General features: G+C 44.8%; 1 protein-coding gene across 4 annotated transcripts in view; it reads right to left on the reverse strand.

Annotated features, from left to right (window-relative positions):
- Positions 1–26,690, reverse strand: part of LOC123822769 (inositol-pentakisphosphate 2-kinase) — a 109,920-nt gene that overhangs the window by 31,806 nt on the left and 51,424 nt on the right. For 3 of the 4 annotated variants that reach the window (XM_045844920.1, XM_045844919.1, XM_045844918.1), the window contains exons 8-11: positions 8,607–8,654; positions 6,431–6,526; positions 2,226–2,292; positions 788–909 (exon numbers count right to left, since the gene is read on the reverse strand). In XM_045844920.1, the coding sequence (XP_045700876.1) occupies positions 788–909; positions 2,226–2,292; positions 6,431–6,526; positions 8,607–8,654 (333 nt within the window). Of the gene's footprint in view, positions 1–787; positions 910–2,225; positions 2,293–6,430; positions 6,527–8,606; positions 8,655–17,059; positions 17,281–26,690 lie in introns of those variants that run through there. The other variant, XM_045844922.1, reaches the window with a different exon arrangement.

The raw sequence follows: 26,690 nt of genomic DNA on the forward strand, positions 1-26,690 counted from the left end.
AAATAGATTATTAGGCCCCACTGAGCACAGAGGTTGCTCAGAACCAAGGGTATGACCCAAAAATCACCAACACAGAGATTTGGAAGGAGACAAACAGTGGCCTGGGACATCTGGGAAGGAAAACTTGAGCAGCCAGACTGGACACTGCACAGCAGAGCTAAAGCTGGGAGCCTGGCCCTTATCCAGCAATCACTTCCCTCCACTAGAAGAGTGATGCCCTTTGTCACTCCAACTTAGAAGCCTTGACCACAACAAACCAGGGCCTTGAGAGTCACATAGGTTCCTGTGCCTCTGGGGAGGATCTCTACTGAGTAGGACAGAAACAAAAGAACAGAGTGCCACCCAGTTTGAGAGGCAACCCTCAAGCTAGCCTCCTAGAACACAGCATGCAGTGTCACCATGTTGCCAAGAGGACATGGCAGGGAAGGTCAGGGCGGCTGGTGAGCTGCACCCTCCAAAGAAAACAGGGAGGGTGGAACCCTGGACAGGGCTTGTCCCTAGCTGGCTCCCCATCAAAACACCTGGGAATAAGCCTAAATCTGGGGGTCTGGGGAGCCATGTCCCTCAGATCTGACTGGTGGAAGAAACCAGGTGACACACATGGAAGGAGCAGGAAGCAAGCTGAGTCCCTAGAAGTTGGGGATCTCTGAGAAGGAGCTGTGGGCCCCAGTGTGAGGAACACCAGGAGTTTCTGTGGTAAAGTGCACTCTAGGCAGGTGCCATGAATTTACAACCTGAACCCACCTCGCTCCTCTCCCCACATCACTTTCCCCTTGACAAAACTCACCTTGATCTCTACACACAGGATCGGTCGATGATCAGCAAAATGGTAGGTCTGAAGTCTGGCTAAATTGGGAAGGCACAGAGCATAACCACTGAGAGTGTCCAGGTCCTTGTCACAGCGAGATTCTGGAAAACAGTAAGAAAAATACCTGAGGATCAGTGCAAGATACAAGATGATCCCATGATAACTTCACAAATTCCTGTTAAGGAAAGGTCAGCCTTGCCCAAAAGGGCTAGCCTTGGCCTCCAGTTCTAAGTCTTGGGGTGTCCTACCTGAGGAATGTTCTGGGGTCTTTGAGTCACATGAGTGTAACACTATGACATATGATAGGGCTATGGGTCTTACAGTATCAGCTCAACTTCCAGAAGGCTGGAGACTGAGGGCAGCTAGTCAGCTGGGTCTACATGCCCAATCCCCAGAAAAACCCTGACACTGGGGCTTGGGCAGCCTCCATGCTTGGCTTTCCTCCTTGTGGTCACACACTATGGCTGGAAGAGATAAGCACCATCCGCACAACTCTAATAGGAAAGGACACCTGGAAGCTCATGCTGGTTTCCCTGGACCTGTCCCCCGCACCTCTTTAATCAGCTGGTCTTAATCTCTATCCCTTAGCTGTGATAAGCCATAACCATGAGGACAACAGTGAGTTCTATGGGTCCTTCCAGAAAATTATCAGATCCTGAACTTGTTCCTGGGGATCCACAAAAGGTTCAATTGTCATCAGAAGTGAGGGTGGTCTTGGGGACTGCCTCCCAATTCTGTGAGTCCCTTAACTCAGGAACACAGAGTGGAAGGAGGAACCAGCCTCTACCTTCGTTTTGTTGGTTCCTTCAGAATCCGCAAGCACCGCTATTTCCTTAGCACTGACTCTAGGGGTCTGGAGGCCACATGGCTGTTCTGTAACTGTCCAAGTACAGCTTTTAGAGTCAGTGTATGGGGGGGCGTATGTGAGTACAGGAGGTGTGGAAAATACATGAGATGATGGGGGCTGGCATGGCCAACATCTCCTATCTTCCCCCAGGGGGATCTGCAAGCTGGGTGGATTCAGCTCGAGGAGAAGGTCCTCCAGCTCCAGACCTGCTAGGGCCTGGCCCATCCTCCGTGGTTTGGGTCTACCTTGGTTTTCATTTTGACTCCTCCTCCAGGCCTCCCTATAGCCTACCGTCTCTACCCTAAGTCTCCCCTAATTCCTTTAGCTTCCTCTCTCTCCCAAGTACATATTTGTTTTTATTAATTAGTTCTTGGTCATATATTCTCTGCAGTGACCTGGATATCCGATGCCCAGAACTGTGAGCTCTTGAGATTTCTACCTCTGATAATCAAAGTTTCTGGTGAAAGAACTGCCAAAAACTGTGTCTACCTAATAAGAGTAACAATGTCTAACACTTTTCAAATGGGATATTTTAAATTACAAAAAGAGCTTATAAGTTAAAACCCTTACCTGGTCTTTCAGACTGTATCTTTAAACAAAGCTGTTTCACAAAATCTAAAGGCAGCTGAACCACTTCCTGTAAGGATAAATACAAAATGTTCAGTTTGGCTGCACAACAATGTGGACGTACTTAATGCCACAGAAGCACACACTTAAAGATGGTTAAAATGGTACACTTTATGCTATGTATATTTTAGCACATTAAAAAAAGTACTCAGATGTGGGCCTCAGGAATAAAGCTTCTCTTCTATTTTAAGGGCATGTCCAGATGAAACAGACACTAATGTTTTTCATACATTCAGAGCAGCTGGTGTCCATGCTGGTGATGATCACCCACAGTCAGTCTCCACCAAGCACCTCCTCTGTCCTCACTGAGACTTTAACTCTGTCCTCAAGTGTCTGTGGGCCACAAAGCAGGGCCTGAGGCAGTTCTATGCCAGCACAAATATTCCTCACCAATTACCTCTGCAGAACACCTGAGGCTTCTCACACTCCCACCTGAGAAATAGCTCAAGGGAAAGGTTCTAATCAAGTATTAACCTCCAGGTGAGAATTCCAGTGTGCTCATTAGCCACTAGACTCACGGTGGTCCAATATGCAGTGCATTGGGGGGAAAAACAAAGAGCAACTTCTCTTCAATTTGCCATTTCCTTATAATTTCCTGAAATAAGTTTTTGTTCCATGTTGCTCACTATCTTCCTTGTGTTTCCAGGGTGGTAGATTTCTGACTTCTGAAGAAGTCCCAATGGGACACAACAGATCAGCCTAGAATATAAATGCCAAGACCCTAAATGCTGATACACCACACCTTCTCCATTCTACCCTGCCCCACCTGTGCATCAGTACCAGTCTGTGGCTGACCTGCCCTCAGGCCTGAGGCCATCCTCTCATACAGACATGCTTCTGCAGTCAGCCCTAGTCCAGCCAATTGTTTACTTCCCAGTCTGCTGTGCCAGCTTAACCCATGGTTTTGTCATTTACCTACACATGCTATAAACTGATAAAAAGTGAGTTGCTAAAAATTTAGTTCTGAATTAGATAAGATGAAACAATGAAAAAGAGTGGGACTTACAAAAATTTGAAAATTCAAAACTTAGACCATCTCATGAAAGTCCAAGTTCTTGCTCACTCCACTTTAGAAAAAACCAAAGGTACGTAGTGGGCAGATGGCAGATAAGGGATGCTGCACACAGAAGGTAAAAAACTGCATCCAGTTCATCTCTCAAAGAAACATCTAGCCCTGCACATCCCAGAAACAATGCATGAACATCAGAGCAAGCACAATGACTCAGATCTCCGCATGGCAGGAGTCGTGACGCTCCCCAGCTGGGAAAGGAAGTCATGGCCCATGCCGGAATCATCAATGCAGTGACAGAAAACTTGGAGAGGAGCAGACAGGATCAAGGTCAGAGCCAAAAGTGGCTCAACTACTCTTGACACAGCATCTATGAACTGCCCCCCTTAAATCTAGTCACCAAGGTAAAAAAACAGAACTATTTCTTTAAGCAACTTTAAATTCCTGATTTTATAATGAGTTCTATTTGTGTTTTAAGTCAGAATAAAATGTTCAGAGTAGGCATCCTTTCTAACATCTGGCTACATTTACCAACCTTTGGTTCAGACTCATGAATCATGTACACCATGCCATGGGTGGACAGACAACACCTACAGGACCCTGGGAAGATGGTGATCTCAGTAGGGCACTTGGCCAGCACCTGCCCAAAGTATTAACTTAGGAAAAATTATAGTCAGGACCATAAAATTCCTCTCAAGGAAGTTTAACTTGAAAGGTGTGGCCACACCAGCTTCCCTGCTGACAAGCACCTGCCCTCAAAGGGATGAAGTGATGGCTGCAGAAAAGTACAAAGAGCCACCAAGACTGGAAGGGGTCTGGCAGGTAAGCAGCATGTCTACAGTCTTGTAAAAGCTCCCTCAGAAGAACAGCATCCCCTCACTCATTGTGTGCAGTGGCCAGGCCAATGCTTCCATCACGTCAAGTTAAAGTGGGAAGTCAAACCCTGACCAGTATGGCTCAGTTGGTAGGGCATCATCCAGCAAAGTGAAGGGTTGCCGGTTAAATTCCTGGTCAGGGCACATGCCTGGGCTGCAGCTTTAGTACCCACTCAGGGCATATCTCAGAGGCACCCGATCAGTGTTTCTCTCTCATATTGATGTTTCTCTCCTTCTCTTTCTCCCTCCCTTTCCCTCTCTCTAAAAATAAATAAATAAAATATTAAATAAAAATAAAGTAAGAAGTCAAGGCCACACAGGGGCATTCAACCTTGGGAGGACTGGGTCCATGAAAGTGAGGTAAACTTCTGAAATTCGATCAGTATCTCAACTATCCCCAGTATTTAAGATGTAAACATCTGTGGGCATGAAAAAAGACCCTCTTCCCCATTTCCTGACCTCCAGCTCACATGGAGATTGGACCAGACTAGTCCCCAAACCAGCTAGGCAGGCCCAGAGGCAGCATGGGCACGAGAGGTGTGTCTATCACTCTGTCTGGGCCTCCTACTCTTACCACTGGGCTGGTCTGTTATCTCATCCCAGGATACAGAGAAGGGAAATGCTCACCTGCGGTCCAATTTGCCCTACTTCATGTCAGTGGTCAGAGAAAACAGTGGCATTTATACATGCTAGTTTTGCCTGTGTGTAGTCTTATGCAGATCAGAGATGTGCTCTGTATGCCACATTCCAACCATGCCAGGGCCTCAGTGGCAGCCCCCTGGACACATCACATCCACATGGAGGAAAAGCAGGCTGTATTCACTTTGGTGTTGTCTTCATATCGAGAAGGCATGTCAATGGGATGAATATTCCCAGAATGTGACCTTGTGGCTCACCTTACATGCGCACAGCCCCATCCACTGTGGACAAAAAGAACCAAACCTGGAACCAGGGCATGTATGCCCTGCGCCCAGGGAAACATCTTGATGCTGCTCCCACTTGCCAGGCAATCCTTGCCTGACCCAAGCTCCCACCACTCTTCATCACTGTGACCCTTTCAGGAGAAAGGTCTAGAGCCCCTGATGCTATGATAGAGAGAAAAGCTCCCACTTGGCCGGATGAGTCAAGTGGGGACATTTCCTCAAGGAGAAATATGTAACGGCATACTCGCATTCACTCAGACACCATCCTGGCCAAGAATCAGGCAACACCCAGAGCAGGTGGTTCAGAGACACGAGGCTCCCACAGTTCAACTAAACAGCTAAAGACCTCACTGAGTGCAGTGCCAGCACCAAGGATGGCCAAATGACTCTAGTGACAGTGTAGTCCCTCCCACACTGCCTGGGTTTGGCCTGTAAAGCCACCACATACTGTGGAAATGACAGATGCAACTCTGGTCCAGGTCATTTCTCAGATCGAGTGCTGGGTGAATCAGGGCTGTCTCAAGGGTACTCAGAGCCCTGCGGTGAGCCTAGCCTGCCTGCTGCATGGTTGGGCTGCCCTGGGAAGCGGTCTGATGCCTTCAACTGAGACTGCAGCCCTGACAGTGCCCAGCAGCACCACCCATAGTACATCCTAAGCTTGTCAAAGGGCCCTTCTTGGAGGATGTTTTGCTGTTAGAGCCATTTAAATTCTACTTTACCAAGCAACCCTTATGCTTCAAAAAAACCTTTCCCTTGATCTCCTTTTAGTGTCATTTTTTTCAGAATGGACACAAGGTACAGTATTTGCAAAACAGAAGCATTATACTCTGTGTTCAAAGTGACAAACCTACTGGTCAGAGCATGGCTCTAATCTGAGACAAGCCCAGCAGAAGTCTAGCAGCCATCCCAGGTATAGATAATAGCCACTGTGGTTCCCTGCACTGCCTCTCCCCAACTATCCAAGCTGCAGACCAGAGAGAGCCAGCAGTGAAGACTGCCCACATGCACTGGGACCAGGGATGCTGTCTGGACCTCACTCCAGAGCCCTGACTAAGCTGAATGTCTACATGAAGGCAGAGTGGAGGAGACTGGGTATCCCGGCAAGCAGGAGTTTCACTTGGTCTCTTTGAACCTCAGGCTTTTCTGGTAGAAAATGGGAAAATACTATCTGCACTGCTACCTCTCAATGCAGCAAATGAGAAAAACCAAACACTTGGAAACTCTGTCATTAATATGAGTAGTTTTCATCAAACACAAAGTTACAAACTATAATTGAGAAGTTGGTATTATTGATACAGATCTTTCCCATGATTGTAGACTACATAAATAAAAATCACTTACCCCACAATGAACGTAGTTCTCTCCCAAAAACTCCTTCATGACATTTTTGCCAAAGTCTACTATGTTCTGTAGATGCTGAAATATTTCTTCTGAGGTCTGTAAAAAAGAATAATAGGCACACCTTAGCAACCAAGACCTCCAAGGAAGTATGGAAGGAGTGGACTCTGACACCATAAAGAGCCCCTTACATGCAGGGCTGCCATGTCTGTGGCCACAAACAGAAGATGGTGGCCCTGGACTTGGAGGAAGGTAAGCCTCACCACAAAGACTGCTGGACTCACTAGAGCTTCTGTGCCCTCGGTCCCCCAGACCCACCTCCACCTTCTACCCAGGCCCATGTGGCCCACACCTGTGCCCACCCCCTCCCCCACCAGGAACTGTTGGGGATCCACCAGCAGCCTTTGCACACCTTCCAAGGAACTGGACTTTGAAAATCTCTCTTGTCCAAAAATCACTGGGTATTTAGATTTTATTCTTCAGCTTCTAAATAGAGAATAAAATGTTGTATACCAAATCCGATATTCTTAAGGACCCAACAAGCTGTGAAGATTTGGGTGAGACAGAAAATCAGCCCTGTGTCCCTCCCTCTGACCTGAGACAACAAGTTCAAATGGTCTGTCACGGGTCTCTCCAAGGGACAAGAGGGCCCTTCTCATTACATACAAGTCAGGAGGTGCTTGACACATGGCCTGAACTCTACAAAGGCCCTGTACTGAGCTGCTGTCTGCACCTGTAACAGGTGCAGACCACAGCCAACGTCCTGTGGCACGTGCAGTGAGACTGCATGAGAATGAAGCCTGATAGAAAAGCCCAGAACACACCCGGTGGCTCCATACAGCTGTGGCCACTGAGCTTCTAACAAAAAGCTCTTCTTAAAGGTAGAATTACCACATGATTTCCCACTGGTAATGCAGCTGGTATCACACCATGCCATTTATATAATAAATAAAGGCAAATTGTTGCCTTGGAAGACAATGCCTCAATAAATCAAAACAGGAAAAGCTGACAGAGACATCTAGGGAACGCTGGCCCTTCACTGAGTCTGGGCTTTGCAGATGCTGCGTGGGGAAGGAGGGAGCTAGAGGCAGCTTCTCAGATGGTTCTAGTTTCCACTTGGATTCCACAGAAACACAATACCCCGTATAGTTCTCTTTAGCAGCTGAGAAGGCGTCCCTCCACTTGTGCCCTCCCATCTTTTGCCATCCTTCTCTGCACTGACCAAACCACCCCCAGATCACATGGCAGCACCCTCCTTACTTTCTCCCACAGACCTCTCTTCTCTTTCTACACAGCTAACCCCTGAGTGTGCCCTTCACTTCCACCATTGGCTACCACCAGTGCCCATAAGCAGTCACCTCCCCTCCCTTTCTGGCTGTCTCTCCTAACTCAAATGAAGCAGTGATGTACCTCTCCTATACCCTAATCTTCTGCCCAATTTTCATTTACCACCCAACCACCCCTGCCCTGTCCCCCCTATGAGGACTGTGAGCCTCCCAACCCTGCTCCTGCCTTTGTTCCCCTTTTTAAGGTAAGAGCTTATGCTTTGGAGCAGAGCTCACACCAACTTCTGTGCTTCCCTCCCTCACCCCAAGGACCACAAAAAAGGGCTCCAGAAGGCTCTCTTTATTGACCCCTACAACTACTGAGATTTAGATAAATACTAGAGTGATATCCCACTCCAGGGAGACAGACACTGCAACTCAGTGCTCGGCCAGTGTGCTACCGAACAGCAACAGCTTTCTGAAAGTGATTCAGCAAACAGAAACCCACGCTCCATCTGAACTGCCTGTTGTGACTTGTAATGTTGTCTACCGGGCAGCATCACAGGCTTTATTCTCATACATACAATTCCAAGAGGCAACAGGGTATAAGGAAATCACCACAGGAAAACTGAGACCTCGTCTTGGGGGGCCTGGCCAACCAGGAGGGCTCATGGAACTGAACAGGGTGACCCCTAGCTTAGCACCCAGGGTCTCACCATAGAAACCCACAGTGACCTCAGCAAATCAAAGCACTGGGTCCTGCAGGAATAAGGGACACACCACTTTCTGCACTGAATGGTTGTGTCACCTTTAAATTTCTACAGTTAGCATTAATGCTTCTACATCAGAAATAAAACCAATGTTTTCTTAAGTAATTGTTTCAATGACTGGGTGTCAAACTGCACAGACCTTACCTTCTTCCTGTTGGGAGGAAACTTCAGAAAACGCAGTACCACACAACGCTATTGGAAGATAAAACACAGTCTGATTAGTACCAGTCCAAAGCCCAGAAAAAAGGGTGAATGGCTGTGGAGAAGGGGCTGGGGCAGCTTGGGGGCTGTCCTTAGTAGCTTGGAGGTTGCAAACTCCATAGACAGCCCGTGGGCCTGGAATACCCAGTGCCCACAGGGAGGGGCCCAGCACTGTGTCACACACCAGAGGACACACTGGGGCCACAGGGCAACCAGGAAAACCTGTGCCCTCTGACCTAGCCAGTGCACTTCCTGGAGTTTATCTTAAGGAAATATTTAAGGATGTACAAAAGATTTTAGCTACTCATATAAAAGTACTGTTTATAATTCTAAATAAAATGTAAACAACCTAAATGTCCATCAGTATTGAGATGGTTAAATACAGGGGGACACTCCCAGACCATGGAATACCATGCTATCACTGATAAGAAAATAGGAAGCTCTGTATTTACAAATACAGATGAAAAAGGTCACAGAATAGGGCTTATAGAATAAGCCCATTTTTATAAATATATAATTACACACGTGCATGTATGTGAGTGTGTATATGTATGCATATGTATAAATATGCATATATTATTATGTGTGTATGTGTGTGTATATGAGATGAAGTCTGTCCAGAAAAATTCCAGCATTTGTTAATATAACAAGAATGGTCTCTGTGACCTTGATGTAACCTGGCAGCCAAGGAGAGTGGACTGGAATGCACATTCATGAATAATAATGACTTCACTGTACTAGTCAGTGGGGGCAGAAGATGCCATTGAGTGAGCATGTGTACTGTGGTCATCGCATTCAAAATAGCTGAGTGAGTAGAGCTATGAATCTGTGTCAAATTTTGCATTAAGCTTGAACATTCCTCCACAGAAACTATTCAGATGATTCAAAAGGCTGTAGCTATGAGCAACTGGTGACTGGCAACTTCATCACAACAATGTGCCTGCTCATGGATCACATCTCATGAAGAGTTTTTTTAGCAAAACATCAAATCACCCAGGTGACTCAGCTCCCCATATAATCCAGATCTGGCACCCTGCAAACTCCGTATTTTCCCAAAATTAACATCACCTTTGAAAGGAAAGAGATGTCAGACCATTGATGAGATTCAGGAAAATATGACAGGGCAGCTGATGGTGATCAGCAGAACTGTGTGAGGTCCCAAGGTGCCTACTTTGAAGGGGACTAAGGCAACATTGTCCTATGTACAATGTTTCTTGAAGCTTGCGTCTTCTTCAATAAATATCTCTATTTTCCATATTACATGACTGGATACCTTCTGGACAGATCTCATATTTATTAGAATAATGTACAGGTACAATTCTGTTTCTGTGATGTTCAAAAATAGGTAAGACAAAGTTGGTGATCACCCCTCAAGCATGGGAAGGTCCCTGAGAAGGGTTATAGAAGGGTCTGGATTATGGATCCATGTAATTTTGTAATAATCAAACTATAGATACACTTACAATCACAGCACTGTTATATAAGCTTGCTACACTGCATTCTTAAAAGTATGTAAAATAGAAATGTTTAAATTTGGTATGTGTACACTCAATTTGTATAAAACACTTGAAAGGCCTTCAGCAATTAACAGCATCTCCAGGTAGCAACAATTGGGATAATTTTTTTAAAGCACTGACCTCTTTATTGTTTATCTTTTGAGGACTTCTAAAGATACACACACACACACACACACACACACACGCGCACGCGCGCACACACACACACACTAGAGAAAGAGGAAGGGAGAGAAAGAGACACACCCATGTGACAGAGAAACATTGACTAGCTACCTCCATATGTGCTCCAATCAGGGACCAAACTAACAACCCAAGCAGGTGTCCTGACTGAGAATCAAACCCACAACCTTTCAGTGCACAGGATGATGCTCCAACCAACTGAGCCACACCAGCCAGGGCAACAATTTCTTTTTAAGTTTTGCTTATTTATTACTTGGGTTTCCCAATTTTTATAATGTTCATATAATATACAAGAATGAAAAAACAACTTTTCAAAGAAGTACAACCTTTGAGGCTGCCATTCTCCAAGGAAATCACGTGGAGACACTGTGGACTCTCAGTAACCAGGCAGACTCACTCTATTTGGATGACTTTGGAAACCAGTCCTGCACACACACAGCAGAGGGCTGAAGTCAGGGAGCTGGCCTGAGCCCAGGGAGAAGTCATGAGCAACAGGAGGAAGAAGACAAAGGAGCCCTGCAACCTGGGGAGGTGATTGAAGAGGCTCAAAGTATAGCTTTCTAAACCAAAATGTGTTTGAGAGCAAGGAATGCCCCATGGACACCAGAACCTTCTGCCTACACGACAGCCCCTTCTAGTACCTCCTGCCCAACTCAGAGAAAACACATGACCTCTTAAAACCTGGGACACCTGTCACAGGCTTGGGCCCCAAGCCCAGACTTGAGGGATGTCAAGGTCACCAGCATACTGGTGTCAGTATCTCCTCCCACGTCCAGGCACACGTCAACACTCAATCATGGCCATCAACCAGCCAAGGTTCATTTCCATGGAATTACAATTCCATCAGAATTCAAGGAAAAACAGAAGGTAATATGCAGAAACACTAATTTGAGGCAACTCTCCAGAAACTTAGTCCCTAAAAGGGCATTAACTACTCACTTGGACTCCACCATTCTGTTCAAGATCTATCCAGAAATTCTGAGTGTCATATTGAATCTGCTTCAGGAAAACTGCATTCTCTTCTGACCCATTTATTATCCAAAAACTTTCACCAGAAACCACTGTTGTCCCCAGGGAGCTAAGTGTCAGCCTGAGAGGTAAACCCCACAAACACAAGCACTCAGTTGGTATGTCTATTCTGGATGGCAAGCACCACCTATTCCTGGTGAGGGCCTGACTGGGCTAGGCTGGTGGCCCCAGGACATGCCAGTTGTGGAGCCAGCAACACCCATTCAGATGGACGGCAGAGAAAGGTGAGAAATAAACCTTACCAGTCCTGATTGGCAGAAAGACACCATTAGTCCAAGGGCCACCTATAGCAAAAGGACAGGACTGCCTCAGAAACCCATAGGGAGATGCCCAGGAAGGAGCCGGCACTGCCCAGTAAGCGCCAGTATTATGTCATCTCACCAGATCTTAACCAGCTGTGAAGGAAACTACTTTCCTTTTTACATGAATATCTGAAAGCAGATGTTTAAAATGTACCTCCTTAGTCATGTCTAGGACAAAATGCTAAGAAAGTGAAGAGAAAGACATGAGATTAAGAAGACAGGAGCTTAATGAGGGTTTCTGCACAGCCTGGGCTAGGCTACTCTTCTCCACAGCAGGACAGGGAAGCAAGGCACTCTTGTTTACACCTCAGAACACTAGATGAGAATCAGTTATTTTAATAAGCTGAAAAAGACACTGAATGCAGGAATGAAACATATAAACACATACACATTAAACCACCTCAAAACATATAGAGTTAAGGGTACAACTTGTTACTTAATAAAAGCAGCAAAAGCGTTCACCCCTCATGGGGAGGGGGTGTGCCCAAGAGAGGTGCCTCTGATCCACTCTGAGAACCCATCAAGTCACCAAAACACCAAGATGTTTGGCAAATGGCTGGAAATAGCTCTAAAAGCGCAACCTTGAGAATTTCTGACAACACACAATCAGGGATTCTGGCCGCTTGAGTGCTCTACAGCCCTGGAGATGTGCGTGAAGGCTTTTCTACATATCTAGGCTGTAAGGTGGAGTAAAAAAGCAGAAAACAATAATAGACACATAGGATTCTTAAGTACCCAATGAAATCATAAGATGAAAGGAAGTTCACCAGTGTGTTAACAAAAATTATTTTCTTACTGTGGAAATATTGGGTGCTTTTTACTTTCTTCTAATAGTCTATATTTTCTGGAACAGAAGGAGGACACCATAGCTGGCATTCAGTAAAAATAAAAGACCACAAAAGCCAATATATTAAAAGGGATACCTGCCTACCTGAAGCCAGAAAAAGGGAACCTGTGGGTGGAATTAAAGGCTTCAGGGCCTCCTGGCAAAGACCAATGGGAAGGCCACCCATAACCTGTGGGCACCCCTGCACTGGTAGTCTCACAACCTTGCTGCTGAAGAACAAGCCTAACCTTCCATTAGGATGATGAAATGACCCAGAACTGGGCCACGAGAAGACCCCAAGGAATCAAAGATCAGGGAACTTTCAAGGGAAAGGGAGAAAGAGACGAACACAACAGCAGAAGGAATGGCACACTTTAGGTGCTGCCCTGAAATGGCTCAGGATGCTTCTCATTATAGCTGCCTTCTACAGTCAACCCGCTGGTCCCAGCCTAGCTTATCTATCAGAACACCTGTGAAATAATAACCTGGGAAAGTCCCTTGCATTTGGTGACACAACCAGAAGCACACCCCAGGGTTCATATAGGATTGGGGGACGAAGGGTGGCACAAGGGGTGGGACTTGGTGATGGATGGATAGCTTCAGACAAAACAAATGAGTTAGACAAGATGTCTCGCAGAGGGAAGCCCAAGGTTCCCCATGCAGGCCAGAAGGCAGGACCCTTTCCTTCTCAAAGCTTTGGTAACCCAATCTGCACCTACATCTGCTGTACAGCTGAAGGAGATGCAGGCAGAACCAGTGAGGTGGGGATGGGACAGTGGAGGTATAAGCCCAGGTGACATGTGAAAGGATACTTGGGCTGAAGCAGAAGAGAAGCTTGGGTGGTCCCTGAAGGGATGAACAATGTGACAGCCAGAGGAGAAGCAGACGATTTGTAAAAGTAAACCAAAGTACATGAAATGTACAGTGAGTCTCTGAAGAGCTATCAAGGCTCCAGACCCTCCCAAGCCACACGTGGGCCATGGAGCAGGTATACAAACACATACCACATGGCAGTGGGGGATCTGGAGATGCAGTCTTGTCCTTCCACTGCAAACACAGAAATCTTCCTTACCTTACTGATAAAAGGGGGCCACTGCTGTCCTGACTTCGGACCAAGGAGGAAGAAGGGGAGCCAATGGCACCTTTGGAGACCAGGCCTAGCAGGTAGACCCTTGCATACTAGGAAGGCAGCGCTCAGCACTTGCCAGGACTGGAAACTACTAAAGAAAACTCAGTTGGGAAATAACAAATCCTAGCTATTCAACTGCAGGTGATCCTGGGAATAAAGAGACGCAGAGCTCTTCTATGAGATCTTAGCAACAAAGAAACATCAGCTGTATAAACTGGGATGGATAATATTAAAAATTTTAAATACAGAATCAATTAGTTGTTTAAAATAATATTAGAGGCAACAAAAAGACTGGTTCAACTAGATTGAGGAGAAAATTAAACCAGGGAGGGGCCCAGGACTTGGTAAAAGTCATATTAAAAAAAAATAGCCCTGGCTGGTGTGGCTCAATGGATTGAGTGCCAGCCTGAGAACCAAACAGTCGCTGGCACATGCCTGGGTTGTGGGCCAGGTCCCTGGTTGAGGGTGTGTGATAGGCAACCACATATTGATGTTTCTCTCCCTCCCTTTCTCTTTCCCTTCCTGTCTATCTAAAAATAAATAAATAAAATATTTTAAAAAGAATTAAGATGATTAAAAAAAACAAACAAACCCAGAACATAATAACTCTTACTTGCTTCCAACATATACATGATGTACAAACCACAAATCCTAAAATGAAATGCAAGACAAGAAGGAAAACAGTCAGGTGGCCCCCAACTACTGGAACCTCACATCTTCAAGATCCAGACAAACACCACAGGGCATCAGAAACACCAACGCCAAGGAATCTTAGACAGGGTATAAAACATAAAAGAAGAGATGTGAGCAGTTTCCTTCATGTTTTTGATAAGTGATCTTTGTTGACACGTCTTCCATGTTATCTGTCACAACAGCTTAGAGTGATGAAGGGAAGGAGCCACTGTTTGCCCTGCACGCCACAGGTCAGCTGGAGGGCAGCTCAAGGCCTATTGATGACTCTCAGCCTGGCCTGCCCCTACAGACTCCCACCACTGGAGAACACTTAAGAGATCAAATTACAAACCTGACTTACAGTGACCTTCATAGGACAGGACACTGAACCAAGCCAACAAGACAAAGGTGAAGAAGGATAAGCCACAGATACGAAAGCCAATGACACCACACAGACAGAAATCCTAGCAGCACCCAAGAAAGCAGCCCTAGGCTTCACTAAGCACAGCTCAGAGTGAGCAGCAGTATGATTTGGCCACTAGAACAAGTGACAGCACCCTCCATTTGCCACAAGGGAAATGCCCTTGCCCAATACTTTTCATGAGGTCAGTGCCTGGAGAGGCACCCACTGGGGCACAGTGCCAAGCTGGCCACAGCCTTAGAGCACCTAAGAAGGTCAGCCCCTGGACTATGGGCTAGTGCCTGGGAAAGGGTTAAACTGCATTGCTGGACCCAAGGGTGTTGAGCATCAGGGTTGAGGGTGACACGCACAGGATGCCTAAAGGGGCCATGGGGAAGCTGACAGTAACCTGCCAGGAAATGGTCAGCCATCAGGGTCTCACACTGTTCTTTCTTACTGCTCAGCCCTGAGCACACTCCCAGGCCACAGCCTGCACTTAACTCTTCCATCTCAAGGCTCCATTTTACAAGTCCCATGCTCCTCAAAGCTCCTGACACACCAGCTTGGAAGGCTGTCTGTCTCTCATGTTCCTTCAGTGAAGATGCCAGGCCCCAGGACTGGCTGCCTGAAGGCATGCAGTGTTCTGAAGCTGGACAGTATAGAGTACGGACTAGTCACTTCATAGGGACCTTTCAATTTGAAAGTAAATGATGCCCCTTCCAAGAGAGTGACTGTGTCCTGATCTGGAAAAAAAAAGTGGTGAAGGCAGTCTCTACCTTGTAATAAAGGAGGTGGGTCTGGGGAGTCCACCTGCAGGCAAAGGAATCCTTGTGTTCAGTCGTCCACCTTCTCTCTATCCCACTTGCACACACATTCTCTCCTTGGGCACAACATAGATCTGAAAGGCCATCTTCCAGGACTCTCTCCTCCTCCTGGTGCTCATGGCCCAGGCAAAGCACAAAGGCTTTTCCATACCCAAAGGGCACAGTCTTTTCTTACTCAGTGCTTTCACTTGGTAGGAACATTTTCTTACAACCACAATAGCCCAACAACAAAAGGTACTCATGCTGGAACATCTCATGCTTCACCTGATCTTGAAACACAATGGGGTCCATCAGACTACACAGAAAAGAATGGTTTCAGGTTAAGCCTTGTCCATCACTAATTCATCCCAAGATCCTGAGCAAAGCCTGTGGTCTCAGTTCTTAAGTTTCCTGACTGCTAACAGTTAATAATATGCAAAGGTGGAACATAGGGGCCACCTAGGTGACTACAACTTACCCTACAGCTGACCCAGCACACCCAGCACTGGAATGGCACAGCATGGCACCACCCAAGGCCTGCACCACCCCACAGGAGCTCTTGAACTGGGTCAGGGCTCTTAACCTCACTTGCCAGGTATAATCTGTCCAGCTCCTGCTCACCTCATCTATCTAGCAATTCCACAAAGGGGGTCCTGTTACTAGTTCTCTTTACAGATACAAAAATGGAGCCTGCACCAGGCAGTGGCAGAACTGGGATTCTGCCCTGATCTGTGTGACTCAACTCCCATGCTCTTAACCCCTCCCCCAAGCCCATCACATTCCTGTCACTTTTATCAGACTGCAAGATGTCAAAGAGATCAGGGCTTCCACAGAAATCCACAAGTTTCTCTTTCTGGAATCATCTCCCTGGGAGTCCTTATAGCACTTTCTGAAATTCTCACCCTCAGTTAAGAAAGGGAAGAGTAAGAACAGGGGAATTAAGAAAGGGAAACTCAATTCTTCAAAACCACCTACGGGCAATGCTCCATTGTTATCAAGAGCAGCAGCAGCGGCAGAAACGGAATTCTGGAGTCTCAGAGACCGAATTCCCTCAGTGCTGAGCATCCCGGGCACTCACTCCTTCCTGCAGATCTGCAGGGACCCTCCATCCCGGCCGGCGACTTCCCAGCGCAACCTCTGCCCTACAGCAGCTGGACAATCCGAGAGGGCTCAGACCAGGGTGGGAGCCTGGGGGACAAGGAACTGAACAGAGGAGTGGTGACCTTGGGGTAACGAGGAATTCACTTCGCGAGAGGGGAGTAACCCTGGGGAGAGACGGAACAGACCGGGAGAGAGGGGGTGACAATGTGGGGACGCAGAACTGATCCGGAGGAAGCCTAGGACACTCTGTAGGGACGCGGAACTAACCTGGGGAGACACTAGGAGACGCGGAAACGACCCGGGATGGGGGGGGGGGGGGCGGTCTGGGAGGACGCGAAACTGATCTGCACTGAGGGGTGCGGAAGCGGGTGGGGGGACGCGGAAACGACTCGGGGCAAGGTGAGAGTCCCGGACCAAGCCGACAATCTGTCGCTCACCTGCGTGTGGGCCACAACCAGGCTCTTGTTGCCTTCGCCGTGGTACCCCCATTCATTCTCGTCCATCTTGCCCTTGTCCATCCCCCAGTGCGGCCCTCGCGCCTCGTAAGACCCCAAGCTGGGGGTCGCCAGTCCCCCTGGGCACTGTCCGCGCCGTCGTCTCCGGAGGAGCTCCTGTCAGCCGCCGCCTACGCCAGCCCCGGCCAACCCTGACTCGCAGGCGCTCGCCACCGGAAGCCACGCCCCCCGCAGCTGCCATTGCGGAGCCGGGCAACTTCCGGGCTTGAGTCCGCTTCTCCTCCATTGACCACAGCGACAAAAGGACTGACGATCATCTTAGGTGCTGGCATAGTGTCTCCTTTAGTAGGGAAGTCCTGAGAAGCGGAAGTGACGTTTACACCCCGGCACCGGAAGAGAGGGAAGAGTGAGGAGCCTGCGCTTGCGTTTTGGATTGCTGGGGCGGAAAGCAAGCAGTCAAACATAGCGCTGGTGGAGTGGTCCAGGTGGTCTGGAAGCAGACAACCTCTGGGGAGACGAAATCCAGGCTCCCCGGGTGGTGGAGTGTAAGGTCTGCGTCTGGACTCACTTTTTGCTTGAATATGTCTAGTGGTTACGGTACCGTTCTCTATTGATCCATTGATGTTTTTTTTTTTTGTTTTTGCCCTCACCCCACCATCGTGATTATTGTAGCTTTATAGTAATCTTGAAGTCAGTATTCTCCCTGCTTTTATCTTCCGGAAGAGACTACAGATAATTGATATAATCTGTTCCTTAAATGTTTGGTAGAATTTACCAACGAACCCATCTAGGCTCAGTGCTATTTTTGGAAGGTTACTAATTTTGTGGGCATAATTATTGTAATATTCCTCTATTAACCTTCTGATGTCCAGGGATCTGTAGTGATGTCCCCTTTTATTTCTTACATTAGTAACTTATCCTCTTTTTCCTTAGCCTGGTCAGAGAATCGGTTTTACTGATCTTTTCAAGCAATCAGCTTTTACCTAATAATATTTTTTATTGATTTATTTACAATTTCATTGATTCTGCTCTAATTACTATATTTCCTTCTCCTTACTTTGGACTTCAAGTGCTCTTCTTTTTCTACTCTCCTAAACTGGAACCTTAGATTATTGGTTTTAGATCCTTTGTTTTTCCTATATATGCGGTGCTACAAATTTCCCTCAAAACACTGCTTTAATGCATACTGCTAATTTTGGTAAGGTGTATTTTCATTTTAGCTTTCATTTACTTCAAATTATTTTTAAATTTGTTATTTCTTTCTAACATGTGTTATTTATTAGTGTATTATTTAATCTACAACTACTTGGGGATTTTGTCCGTTACTGATTTCTAGTTAAACTCCACTGTGGTCTGAGAGCAGACATTGTATGATATGTATTTTTTTAAGTTTGCCCATGTGTATTTTAGGGCCCAGAATGTCCATCTTGGGAAATGTTCCATGTGAGTTTGAGAATTGTATTCTGTTGTTGAATAGTCTGCAGTTGTCAATTATATCCAATTGATTGATAAGTGTTGTTGAGTTCAAAAATGCCCTCGCTGATTTTCTGACTGTTGGATCTGTCCATTTCTAATAGAAAGTTGTTCAGGTCTCTAACTAAAATAGTGATTCATGTTTCTCCTTGCATTTCTACCAGTTTTTGCTGATAGGCTTTGCTGTTAGGTGCACACACATTAAGGACTGTTACATCTTCTTGGAAAATTGACCCCTTTATGTAATAACCCTCTTTATCCCTGAAAACTATCCTTGCTCTGAAGTTTGTTATAACTGAAATTAATATAGCTACCACCCACTTTCTTTTCATTAGTGTTAGCATGGTATATCTTTCTCCATCCCTTCACTTTTAAGTTATATGTCTTTTATTTAAAGTGGTTTTTTTGGAGACAACATATAATATAGTTGGGTCTTTATTATTGGTCCATTCTGTCAGTGTCTTTTAATTGATGTATTTAAACCACTATGTTTAAAGTGATTATTGCTCTGTTCTTCCTATTTTTGTGTTCTCCCTTTCTTGGCATATCAATTATGTCTTTAAAAAAAACTTTTTTTAGTGGTTGTCCTAGAGTTTCCAAAATACATTTACATCTAACCAAGTCCACTCTCAAATAACACTATACCACTTCACAAATAATGCAAGTAACATGTAACAAAATATTCTTAATTCTCTCCTGTTGTATCATTGCTCTCATTCACTTCACTTATACATAATCTATAATTATTAAACCCATTATATCTATTATTTTGAACAGTTATCTGTCAGATCAAGTAACAATAAAAGGTTTTTATTTTACCTTTATTTCTTCTCTAATATTATTCCTTTCTTTATGTTGATCTGAATTGCTGTCCTATATAACTTTCCTTCTCCCTGAAAAACTTGAACATTTATTGTAAGGAAGGTCTACTGGCAACAAATTCCTTCCATTTGTTTGCTTAAGCAAGTCTTAATCTTTACCTTTCAAGAATAACTTCATAGGATACAGAATTCTAGTTTATTTGTTTTGGTCTCACCAGTTTAAATATTTCACTCCCACTTTCTTCTTGCTTGCTTGGTTGCTGAGAAGTTGGATGTAATTATTTGCTTTGCTATAGGTAAGCTTTTGTGTCCCGCCCCCCTCCCCCACCCCCTAGGCTTCAAGATTCATTTTCTACAGTTTGAATATCATATGCCTGTGTATAGTTTTATTTTGGCATTTATCCTGCTTGGTGTTCTCTGAACTTCTTCAATCTGTGGCTTGGTGTCTGATAACTTTGGGAAATTCTCAGTCACTATTGCCTTCAAATATTCTTTCTTTTGTGCTTTTTTCTTCTGGTTTTCCCATTTTGTGTCTTATTATACCTTTTGTAGTTGTCCCACAGTTCTTGAATATTGTTTTCCATTTTTTAGTGTTTTTTTCTCTTAAGTTTTGGAATTTTCTACTGACATATCCTCAATCTCAGAGTCTTTTCTCAGCTATGTCTAGGTTACTAATGAGCCAACCAAAGGCTTTATTTCTTTTTTAAAAAACTATTTTTTTCTTTTTCATTGACTGGAGACAGGGGAAGGGAAAGATATAGAAAGGGAGAGAAACATCTTTGAGAGAGAAACATCAATCTGCTGCCTCCTGCACACTCCCTGAGGATACAACCCGCAACTCAGGCAGGTGCCCTGATGAGGAATCAAACCCATGACTTTTGGGTTTGTAGGATGATGCTTATCCAACTCAGCCACACTGGCCAGGACAGGCTTTCTTTATTTCTTAGAGTGTCTTTTAATTTCCAGTTTTTTATTCTTTCTTAGATTATTCTATCTTTCTGTGTGTGTGCTTACATTTTCTTTCTCTTTTCCATTACTGCCCTCAACATATCAGTCAGTTATTTTAAATTCCTGGCCTGGTACTTCTAACATTCTTGCCATGTTTAAGTCTGGTTCTAATGCTTGCTCTATGTCTTCAAAGTGTGGAGGCCGGGGCGGGGGGTGGGGGGGGCGGAGGAGTTTCCTTCATTTTATTATGCCTAAATTCTTGAGAGCCAAACATGATGTACTGAGGAAAGGGAACTTTTAGTAATATAATGGTAAGGTGGGGGAGGGGAAGCATTCTATGGGACTGTGATTAACTGGTTTTTAGTGTCCTTGTGCTTCAGACTTTTTTCTTCTTTTCACCACTTTAGGTGGTAAAGTATGGCCAGAAAAGTCTGGAGTTAGGTATTTTCCTTCCCCCACAAATTAGTCTGTGGTAAAGTAGTTTGTCTTGAGAGTAGGCCTGGTTAAGAACAGAATGCTGTAGGTTCTTTCAAATGGCCACTGTTCCCTTCTGTTGCATTGCAGGGAGCCTGAGAAGATTTTTCTCCGGTCTTCACTGTGGGAACCTGGTAGAGCTCCTAGAAGTAAAACTCATTTAAGTGTGAGGTTTTCCCTCCATTACGAGGGCTCCTGGAGCTTTCACACTTGTCTACACTGACTTTCCAGAAATCTGTTTATTATTTAGGTTTTCCTACCCAGGTACTGGTTATAAGTGTTCAGGAAAGTTGTAATTCTCTGTACCTATCTGTCTCCACAATTTTGGGGGCAGTGGTATACCCTGTATCCTCATGTTTATGATGGATCAAGAAGAGCTATTTTTCAGTTTCTGCTTTTTACTTATTGTTATGACAAAGTCAAGAGCTCTAAGCTCCTTACATGTTGGACCAGAAACCAGAAATCCTGTTGTTAGATTTTTGATTACTGATTCAATTTCTTGTTATAGGTCTGTTAAGGTTATTTTCTTTGGCCCTGGCTAGGTGGCTCAGTTGGTTGGAAGATTATCCAGTCCATGGGAGGGTTGCAGGTTCAATCCCCTGCCAGGGCATGTGCAGGAGGCAACCAATCGATGTTTCTCTCTCACATTGGTGTTTCTTTCTCTCTCTCTCTCTCTCTCTCTCTCTCTCTCTCTCTCTCTCAAATCAATAAACATAATCTTGGGTGAGGGTTTAAAAAAAAGATTATTTTCTTTGGTATCACTTTTGGTAGTTAGTGTGATTCTAGTGATTTACTACTTCATTAAAGTTACCTAATTTGTTGGCATTGTAATATTGTTATAATCTTTTTATTTATGTAAAGCCATTAGTAACGTCCTCATTCTCATTACCAGCTACAGTAATTTGAGTCATCTATTTTTTGTCTAGCTAAAGGTTTGTCAATTTTCGACAACACTCCCTTTGATTTTCTTGACTTTCTCTTATTGTGTTTATCTCTGCTCTAATCTTTATTATTTCCTTCTTTCTGCTTAGTTTGGATTTAGGTTATCCAATTTTTTGGTGTAGAATTATTCACAGTACCCTCTTATAATCCTTGATATTTCTGTAAATTCAGTAATAATTTCTCCCATTTTCATTTCTAATTTTTAAAATTTTTTTTATTGAGTATGCTATTACAGTTTTCCCAATTTTTCCCCTCTATCCACCCTCCACCCTCCCCCGCATCCTCCAGCATTCCCCACCCTCTTAGTCGACATCCATGGGTTGTACATGTACGCTGAGTCCTCTTTTTTCCATACCATTTTTTATCTCTCCCTGTCTACCTGATGCCTACTAACCATGCTGCCTCTTCCCTGTACCTTTCCCCCCCATTCCTCCCTTCCCCCTCCCCACTGAAATCCCTCCATGTGATGTCTATTTCTCTGATTCTATTCCTGTTCTGGTTGTTTGCTTAGTTTTTGTTTCCTTTGTTTTTCTTTTCTTTTAGGTTTACTTGTTGACAGTTGTGAGTTTGTTTTCATTTTACTGTTCATATTTTCAATCTTTTTTTTCTTTCATAAGTCCCTTTAAAATTTCATATAATAATGGCTTGGTGATGATGAACTCCTTTAACTTGACCTTCTCTGGGAAGCACTTTATCTGGCCTTCCATTCTAAATGAAAGCTTTGCTGGATAGAATAATCTTGGATGTAGGTCCTTGTCTTTCATGACTTCGAATATAATACTTCTTTCCAGCCCCATCTTGCCTGCAAAGTTTCTTTTGAGAAATTAGCTGATAGCCTTATGGGAACTCTGTAAGTAACTCTTCCCTTTTCTCTTGCAGCTTTTAAGACTCTCTCCTTGTCTTTAATCTTGGGTAACTTAACGATGATGTGCCTTGATGTGTTCTTCTTTGGGTTCACCTTCCTCGGGACTCTCTGGGCCCCCTGGAAGGCTATTTCCTTTGCCAGATTGGAGAACTTTCTTTCATTATTTGTTAAATAAGTTTTCAATTTCTTGGTCTTCCTATTCTCCTTTTGGCACCCCTATAATTTGGATATTGGGATGTTTCAGGTTGTCCCAGAGGTTCGTAAGTCTCTTCACTTTTTTGAATTCTTGTTTCTTCATTTTGATCTGGATAGATGTTTATTTTTTCCTTTTGTTCCAAATCGTTGCTGAGTCCTGGTTTCCTTCCTGTCACTGTTGGTTCTGCTGAACATTCTGCTTTATTTCACTTTGGGTATCCTTCATTTGGTTTTTCGTTTTTTGACCAAGCTCAGTCACATCTGTGAGCATGTTGATTATCAGGGCTTTAAATTCTCTGTCAGATAGGTTGGTGATCTCCTCCTCACTTAGCTGTCTTTCTGAGGCTCTACTCTGTCCTTTCATTTGGGCCATATTTCTTTGTCCTGGCGCAGCTGATAGGTTGTAAGGGGATGGGGCCTTAGGTATTCACCCGGGCAGGGCAACCCTAGGAGCCAGAGAGGGAACAGTGTGGCTTGCCTGCTCATCTCTAGCGCACTTTTCAACAGACTCTCCTGTGAGACTGGGAGCTTCTCCTACCGCCAGCAAGCCCAGCCATAGCCCACAGCCACCTCTGAGTCCCTTTTAGTCAGCCCCTCCTGTGCAGCCCACAGAGCTAGGCAGCCAGCCCTGCCCCAATGTCCACGCTTTGCAGCGATTTTTCTGAGTTGGTTGGCTAGTCTGCTTGTTGTGGTTGATCTTTAATTTCTTGGTCGTTGGAGTTCCATACAGTTTGATTTTCTGGCGCTTTTGGTTGTTTATTGATTTCAGATTGGTGGTTGTCCTCCTTTTGGTTGTGTGACAAAGCGAAGGGTCTCTACCTACGCCTCCATCTTGGCTGGAACTTCATTTCTAATTTTGCCACATCTTTGTGTGTGTGTAAAGGTCTTGTCATTTTTGCTCATCTTGTGAAAGAAATAACTTGTGGTTCTGTTGATCTGTGCCCTCCCCCCCATTTCCTATTTCATCATCTCTAATCTTATCTTTATTTCATCTCCTCTGCTTGCTTTGGGCTTAGTTTGTTGCCCTTTTTCTAGTTCCATAAGGTGGAAATTAGATTATATACTTGAGAGCTGATTGTCTTTCCTCTCATTGTCTTCCTTGGCCTACTGTGATTAAGAAGTGTGTTGTTTTGGCCCATGGCTTAGTTGGTGGGACCACTGTCTCATAAACCAGAGGGCTGCAGGTTCAGGCCCTAGTCAGGGCACGTACAAGAGGCAATTAATCAATGTTTCTCCCCGCCCCGCCCCCCCGCCTCCATTCCAATTCTCTAAAATCAATAAGCATGTCCTCAGGTAAGGATTAAAAAATAATGCAAGTATGTCTTATAATTGACATATATATGTGAATTCCTACATTATTCCTAATTTTACTCCATTGTCAGTGGACAATAATGTTTGTATAATTTCAATCATCTTTAATGTATTGAGACCTGTGGCTTAATGTGTGTTCTACCCTGGAAAAAGTTCTGTACGCATTTAAGATGTATTCTGCTGTTGTTGGTTGGTTGTTAAGCTTGGCTTACAGTTCTATTCAAGTAATCTAGGTTTAGGGTCCTATTGAAGAATTCTATTTCTTGATATTTTGTCTTGTTTTGTAGTTGAAGGTGAGGTATTGAAGTCTCTAACTATTATTGCTGAACTATTTCTACCTTCAATTCCGGCAGTTTTGTATATTGTATTTTTGGGCTCTATTGCTTGGTGCATAAATGTTTATAATTGTTAAATCTTTTTGGTGAATTGACTCTTACCATTATATAATGTCCTTCTTTGTCTCCAATAACTTTCACTTTATTAGTATAACCGTTCCTGTTGTTTTGACTATTTGCAGGGAATATATTTTCCCATGCCTTTACATTCAACTGATTTATATTGTATCATTGAATCTAGTGAGTCACCTATAAATGCACAGTTCAACAATGGTATAAACAATCAATGAGGTTTGGTAAGTGAAAGCTACTAAAGCTCTAGGTCTCTATTTTATGCTCCCATTTATATAAAGTACAGAAATAGGTACAAGTTACCTACATTGACAGACTCAGGGACTTATCCCTGGGAGGAAGATTGGGTGAAGAGAGTATGAGGGCTTTGAGGGGGCTGCCCTCATTTGCTTTTCATTTGGATAGTGGCTGCAGTGTGTTCATTTTGCAAAAATCCAGCCAGTGGACAGTTGTTTGCACTCTTACATATTTGTGCTATCATTCACAAACAATTTAGGGCAAATAAGGTGTTGCCTCTTCCTGCTTAGGGAAAGGAGCTCCACCACAGGGTGGAGGACTTCACCCCAGGGACCCAGTCTTACAAAGGTAGGCTCCTAGATGAACCAAAGTGAACTAACAAGAACCAGTGTGCTTGCCCACAAGACACCTGACAAAATAAGAGGACGTAGTAGACCTTATAGCTGTGTTGTTTTGACACAGCTGAAAGTTGAGCACAGAGGCAAATCTGATGGCAGACCATTCCTACCAAAATTCCATGCCAGGTGATGTCAGAATGTTAGCACATCTATTCTCCTAGTACCTTGCCAGGGCCAGTAGACAGAGGCATTCCGTTAATGTGTCCCAAGAAGCACTACTAGGAACTTTGTGGCTTTTTGGTCACACAGGTGTTTCCTGTATGCATATCTGGTCTGTACATTAGTATGCATACTTTCCTAAATGCAAACTATGCTTTGGCAAAAAGCTGACTTAAAATCACACTCCCTATGAGACCAAGGCCCAGCTCCATGGCCTAGCATCATAGATCTTGGTAATAATGACAGTGGCAGCAAGAATCATATTAGCAACACCCATCTGTTAAGCATTTGCTGCATGCTGGATACCTAGGGCTTGGTGAAGTTTCATAGCAACCTCTAAGCAAAGAACTACAGTCCCCAACCTATAGAGGAGAAATTGAGGCATAGTGACACTGTCAGCAAGGACGAGTCAGCTACCAAAAAGGGATGATTCAACTAAAGGTCTCCAAGATGGCATTGTTTCCAGCTCTGAGAGGTGGGGGTGAAAACTGCTTCAGGAAGGTAAAGGAGATGGTGGAAATGAAGACATTCCCTACTGGAGGGGAAGGTTGAGTAGTCCTTTCAGCACCACATGCCCCTTCTTACACAGGCTCCCGAGATGCTGTCCACTTGGGAGGCTGCCACTCTACCCCTGAAATGAAAAGCAAGATGTGCAAGGACCCAGAGCACACTGGGGGAACAGGGAAGGTCTTGGCATCTTTGCTTGTGCAAATCAAACACTCCAACATGTGGGACTGGTCCGGGGCCACAATGCGCCACACAGGTGGTAGGAACCAAGGGCCAGATGGTATCCCCACCTGGAGAGGGTCCTGCCCTACTTGGCCCACTGCCAATGTCCACTCTTTACAGGGGGAGGTTCCTCCAGATCTGTTGCAGACTCTTAGTCTCAACCTCACGGTTCTGTTGGAACAACATGGACCAGCAGGGAAGGAAGATTTTTCTAACTACAGAGTTAGGAAAACCAGTCTCTCTTGAAAAAAAAGTTTCAAATTAAAGATAGGTTCAGGCCACTGCTAACTAAAGAGGGATGAGGGATCATCAGAGGAAGGAGCCAGTAGTGACCTGGAGGCCAGGGGAAATCCAAGGGTTGGGGGGGCGGGGGGTCCTAGGGAGATGACAGGGCAAGAGACTCTGGCTTCAGATAGCCTTCACCCTGAGGTTTGGGTAAAGTAGTTCAAGCCTGACTGAAGCTCACTAGAAGGAGTGGCAGAATATCCCTCAGCCAGGATGTTTCTTCTGTACTCACCAATCATAACCAATCACCAGATGGAGTCAACATGCCTTGTATACATTCCTGCAGATGAGTATGGTTTTGTGATAACAAGTAACTTGGTGCCTGCAACTAGTCATTCCTGGGTTCAGTGAGCAAGAGTTTGGACAACA

Source organism: Phyllostomus hastatus, unplaced genomic scaffold (genome assembly GCF_019186645.2).
Source record: "Phyllostomus hastatus isolate PE091 unplaced genomic scaffold, TTU_PhHast_1.1 phas_contig_41, whole genome shotgun sequence".
Lineage (NCBI taxonomy): Eukaryota > Metazoa > Chordata > Mammalia > Chiroptera > Phyllostomidae > Phyllostomus > Phyllostomus hastatus.